The sequence below is a fragment of the Pristiophorus japonicus genome, chromosome 27 (genome assembly GCF_044704955.1).
Source record: "Pristiophorus japonicus isolate sPriJap1 chromosome 27, sPriJap1.hap1, whole genome shotgun sequence".
Taxonomy (NCBI): domain Eukaryota; kingdom Metazoa; phylum Chordata; class Chondrichthyes; family Pristiophoridae; genus Pristiophorus; species Pristiophorus japonicus.
In genome coordinates, this window is record NC_092003.1 from 884108 (window position 1) to 889851 (window position 5744).

General features: G+C 62.4%; 1 protein-coding gene across 1 annotated transcript in view; it reads left to right on the top strand.

Annotated features, from left to right (window-relative positions):
• Window positions 1-2201: 2201 nt before the first annotated feature.
• The window catches only part of mark2b (MAP/microtubule affinity-regulating kinase 2b), a 51213-nt gene continuing 47670 nt past the window's right edge, over window positions 2202-5744 (top strand). Inside the window, exon 1 of the mRNA XM_070867982.1 lies at window positions 2202-2264. Coding sequence (XP_070724083.1) covers window positions 2202-2264 — 63 coding nt within the window. The remainder of the gene's footprint in view (window positions 2265-5744) is intronic.

The following is a 5744-nucleotide window of genomic DNA, read 5'->3' on the forward strand; positions in this document are numbered from 1 at the left end:
CTGATCGTGTGGCACTGGACCCTGGCAACGGGGGCAGTGTTCAAGCTGCTGTTACTGCAGGCAGTACTGTGAGCATCGCGCTTACCCCTCCCCCCCCCTCCCCCGTCCCCCTCTCTCCCCCGTCCCCCTCTCTCACCCGTCCCCCTCTCTCCCCCGCCCCCATCTCTCCCCCGCCCCCCATCTCTCCCCCGCCCCCCATCTCTCCCCCGCCCCCCATCTCTCCCCCGCCCCCCATCTCTCCCCCGCCCCCCATCTCTCCCCCGCCCCCATCTCTCCCCCGCCCCCATCTCTCCCCCGCCCCCATCTCTCCCCCGCCCCCATCTCTCCCCCGCCCCCATCTCTCCCCCGCCCCCCATCTCTCCCCCGCCACCCCCATCTCTCCCCCGCCCCCCATCTCTCCCCAGCCCCGCCTCCCCCATCTCTCCCCCGCCTCCCCCGTCTCTCCCCCGCCTCCCCCGTCTCTCCCCCGCTCCCCCGTCTCTCCCCCGTTCCCCCGTCTCTCCCCCGTTCCCCCGTCTCTCCCCCGTTCCCCCGTCTCTCCCCCGTTCCCCCGTCTCTCCCCCGTTCCCCCGTCTCTCCCCCGTTCCCCCGTCTCTCCCCCGTTCCCCCGTCTCTCCCCCGTTCCCCCGTCTCTCCCCCGTTCCCCCGTCTCTCCCCCGCCCCCCCGTCTCTCCCCCGCCCCCCCGTCTCTCCCCCGCCCCCCCCGTCTCTCCCCCCGCCCCCCCGTCTCTCCCCCCGCCCCCCCGTCTCTCCCCCCGCCCCCCCGTCTCTCCCCCCGCCCCCCCGTCTCTCCCCCCGCCCCCCCGTCTCTCCCCCCGCCCCCCCATCTCTTCCCCAGCCCCCCCTCCTCTCCCCAGTAACCCCCTCTCCCGTGCCCCCCCCCCCTCCCTCCCACATCCCCGCAGGGCTATTCCACCACGGAGAGCATCAGATACCGCCCTAACCCCCATGTTATGGCCAGAGGCAAATCAGATGGGCAAAAGGCCTGGCCGATTTTCCCTTCCCTGACCAAGAGTAAGACACCCACCCACCTGTGTGTAGAATGGCTGATTGGGTGTGATTCCCGCAGGCAGACCATGTCTCACAGCCACTGGTCAGCACCTGTGACAGACGGGAGAACATTTAGGTGTGTGTATAAATAAGGTGAGGTGTGTGATGGTGAGTCAGCTGGTGTGCTCACCTCACCGGTGCTTTGTGCTCAGTGATGTGATTTTCACCTCGCGTCTACTTTACAGCTTTGTAGTTCACCCCCTGTCTAACCATTTATTTACTATGGGAGCTTTGCAAACTTGGTTGTGTTCAGGGGGTTAGCTCAGTGGTGGGGGAGGGGGGGGGGTTAGCCCGGCCAGATGGGGGACGGGGGTGGGTTAGCTCGGTGCTGGGGGGGCGTTTAGCCCGGGGCTGGGGGGAGGGTGATAGAGGGGGGGCGGGGGGAGTTAGCCCAGTGCTGGTGGGAGGGGGGATAGGGTGGGGGGGCGGGGTGGGGGAGAGTGGTGGTTAGCTCAGTGCCGGGGGTATTTGCGTTGTGTGTGTTTGCAGCGTTGCACTGATCTGGGAATCCCTGTTGCCCGGAGTACAGTTGTTTCCTTATAGGGTCCTTGATGTTTGCCCTTGAAACAGTGGAACTGAGCAAACTAGTGTGCACAGCCCTGGGTGAAAGAGGACTGTTCTATTTTAGGCCAGACAGTATTAGATTCCAGCGCAGAGACTGAGAGCAGTGGAAGGGACACAGCTGAGAAGCCATCCTGTGGACTGGAATCGAGGGACGGAAGTGACTGCTATTCCTGCTGCAGTATCATGCTCAAGGGCTCGAAATAAAGGCAGCAGGGCTGGAGTTAGCAGGAAGCATGTTGCTTGGAGCCTGACGGGGTGAAGCTGTGCTCGCTCGAGTGTGTGTCGAGGGGTTTGTAATGGGTAGTTCAGTGAGCTTGGAGTGGTGCCGGGAATTCACCTCCAATCTCACTGATGCCCTGATTTGGCAGCCCATTGCTGAACAGCTCCTTACCCAGGCGGTAATGAGGAATATCGCTGTCCCCATGTCTTCATCTGGCTCATTTTTTGGTTTGCTTCCCATCTCTGCTTTCAGAGACAGCCAGATTCTGGGGAGCGTGTTCCTAGTTGTGTGGGATTGGTTGTGACGTTCCAAGCGGTGACGAGATGTCCGTTTAACTAAAAACCCGGTGCGGTTGAATTGGACCCTAATGTTTCTGTCGGTGCGTGTGGATGTGCCCAACGAGAGTCACGTGATCTATGGAGTGCGATATGTGAGCGCACTGGGTCCGTGCAGCAGAGCAGGTCTCCAGTCCTGGTTAACCCTTGCCCCTGGACCAAGGCCTCGCTCTGTCAAGCCCGTGTGGTGGCTGGTGTGCAACGGTCACCCCACGTTAAAACAATCCACCCACAGGTATCTTCCACCCTTCAGGATGTAGTTCAGGTCCTTCATAGAAACACCTGTGAACTCATCCTTTTTTGGCGTGGTATCAAGTCATCCTCGTTTCGAGGGACTGCCTATGCTGAGGAGGTCTATCGAGGGGGGGGGGCGGGTCAGAGAGCCAGATTCAGCCTGTGTTTTAAGGTGCTACATGCCATCCTTACTTTTATACAACAATCAGCCATGGGGTGATGTAACACTGAGGGAGGCTACAATGGCCTGTGACATGAGCCTGGGCAGATCCCACTCTTGACATGGGCAACAAGATTTATCATAGGGAAAACTGACACACAAACATAAGTAGAGGGACTGAGGTTTTGTAAACAGGAACTGCACGCAGATATAAGATGTTTACTGGATAAGTGTGTGTGTGTGAGCGAGTGAGTATGTGTGTGAGCGAGTGAGTATGTGTGTGAGCGAGTGAGTATGTGTGTGAGCGAGTGAGTGTGTGTGAGCGAGTGAGTGTGTGTGAGCGAGTGAGTGTGTGAGCGAGTGTGTGTGTGAGCGAGTGAGTGTGTGTGTGAGCGAGTGAGTGTGTTTGAGTGAGTGAGTGTGTGTGAGCGAGTGAGTGTGTGTGTGAGCGAGTGAGTGTGTGTGTGAGCGAGTGAGTGTGTGTGTGAGCGAGTGAGTGTGTGTGTGAGCGAGTGAGTGTGTGTGTGAGCGAGTGAGTGTGTGTGAGCGAGTGAGTGTGTGTGTGAGCGAGTGAGTGAGTGTGAGCGAGTGAGTGAGTGTGAGCGAGTGAGTGTGTGTGAGCGAGTGAGTGTGTGTGAGCGAGTGAGTGTGTGTGAGCGAGTGAGTGTGTGTGAGCGAGTGAGTGTGTGAGCGAGTGAGTGTGTGTGTGAGCGAGTGAGTGTGTGTGAGCGAGTGAGTGTGTGTGAGCGAGTGAGTGTGTGTGTGAGCGAGTGTGTGTGTGAGCGAGTGAGTGTGTGTGTGAGCGAGTGAGTGTGTGTGTGTGAGCGAGTGAGTGTGTTTGAGCGAGTGAGTGTGTGTGAGCGAGTGTGTGTGTGAGCGAGTGTGTGTGTGTGAGCGAGTGAGTGTGTGTGTGAGCGAGTGTGTGTGTGAGCGAGTGAGTGTGTGTGAGCGAGTGAGTGTGTGTGAGCGAGTGAGTGTATGTGTGTGAGCGAGTGAGTGTGTGTGTGAGCGAGTGAGTGTGTGTGAGCGAGTGAGTGTGTGTGAGCGAGTGAGTGTATGTGTGTGAGCGAGTGAGTGTGTGTGTGAGCGAGTGAGTGAGCCCGTGTCTGTTCCACTAGCTCCGCCCAGCTACACTCCCCTACCTTGACCAAGAACCCGTTCTTTCACTGGGTGGGGGAGACGCTATTTGACTGAAGCCACCACAACCACACCTCTTCTCACCACATCAGCAGAGGCGCAGGGGTGACTGGGTGGTTATCGGGGCTGAAATGAGATACATCCATGCCCCCATCAGCCCCATCTCGCCCCCCCCCCCCCCGATCTCTGCACATCTCCCATCTTTCTTCACTACCCCTACCTCCACCCTCCTCCCCCCATCAGCCTCATCTCTGACTCCCATCCCTCCACCCCAATCAGCACTCCCCCATCTCCGCCCCCCCTCCCCCATCTCCGCCCCCCCTCCCCCATCTCCGCCCCCCCTCCCCCATCTCCGCCCCCCTCCCCCATCTCCGCCCCACCTCCCCCATCTCCGCCCCCCCTCCCCATCTCCGCCCCCCCTCCCCCATCTCCGCCCCCCCTCCCCCATCTCCGCCCCCCGTCCCCCATCTCCGCCCCCCCTCCCCCATCTCCGCCCCCCCTCCCCCATCTCCGCCCCCCTCCCCCATCTCCGCCCCACCTCCCCCATCTCCGCCCCCCCTCCCCATCTCCGCCCCCCCTCCCCCATCTCCGCCCCCCGTCCCCCATCTCCGCCCCCCGTCCCCCATCTCCGCCCCCCCTCCCCCATCTCCGCCCCCCCTCCCCCATCTCCGCCCCCCCTCCCCCATCTCCGCCCCACCTCCCCATCTCCGCCCCCCCTCCCCCCATCTCCGCCCCCCCTCCCCCATCTCCGCCCCCCCTCCCCCATCTCCGCCCCCCCTCCCCCATCTCCGCCCCCCCTCCCCCATCTCCGCCCCACCTCCCCCATCTCCGCCCCACCTCCCCCATCTCCGCCCCCCCTCCCCCCATCTCCGCCCCCCCTCCCCCATCTCCGCCCCCCCTCCCCCATCTCCGCCCCCCCTCCCCCATCTCCGCCCCCCCTCCCCCATCTCCGCCCCACCTCCCCCATCTCCGCCCCCCCTCCCCCATCTCCGCCCCCCCTCCCCCATCTCCGCCCCCCCTCCCCCATCTCCGCCCCCCTCCCCCATCTCTGCCCCCAGCAAGATCTATTTGACGGGGGTGTCGGACTGAAGCTGGGAGCCCCCTGGCCTGCCTCGACCCACTGCTCCATGGGTTGATCCGAGCAGCACTGATTGTACGGGGGGTGCAATTGCACGGGTGGGGGCGGAGGTTAATCCATCACAACCACAACCTCTCTGAAGAAAGGATTTATTTTAGATCCAACACCTCATTCTCAGCAGTGAAAAAATAATTTGCAGTAATCGCGATCTGCCCATCTGTTGCAAAAAAGGTTGACAGACGCGTACGTTTTCACCATGTGCTGTTACTGACGTGACCCTCTCCCTCTCCTCTCCCCCTCTGTCTCTCTCCCCCCCCTCTGTCCTCTCTCTCCCCCCCCTCTGTCTCTCTCCCCCCCTCTGTCTCTCTCCCCCCCCCTCTGTCTCTCTCCCCCCCCCTCTGTCTCTCTCCCCCCCTCTGTCTCTCTCCCCCCCTCTGTCTCTCTCCCCCCCCTCTGTCTCTCTCCCCCCCCTCTGTCTCTCTCCCCCCCCTCTGTCTCTCTCCCCCCCTTCTGTCTCTCTCCCCCCCCCTCTGTCTCTCTCCCCCCCCTCTGTCTCTCTCCCCCCCCTCTGTCTCTCTCCCCCCCTCTGTCTCTCTCCCCCCCTCTGTCTCTCTCCCCCCCTTCTGTCTCTCTCCCCCCCCCTCTGTCTCTCTCCCCCCTTCTGTCTCTCTCCCCCCTTCTGTCTCTCTCCCCCCCTTCTGTCTCTCTCCCCCCCTTCTGTCTCTCTCCCCCCCTTCTGTCTCTCTCCCCCCCTTCTGTCTCTCTCCCCCCCCTCCCCTTCTGTCTCTCTCCCCCCTTCCTCTCTCCCTTCTGTCTCTCTCCCCCCCCTTCTGTCTCTCTCCCCCCCCCTTCTGTCTCTCCCCCCCCCCCCCTCTGTCTCTCTCCCCCCTTCTGTCTCTCTCCCCCCCTTCTGTCTCTCTCCCCCCCCTTCTGTCTCTCTCCCCCCCTTCTGTCTCTCTCCCCCCC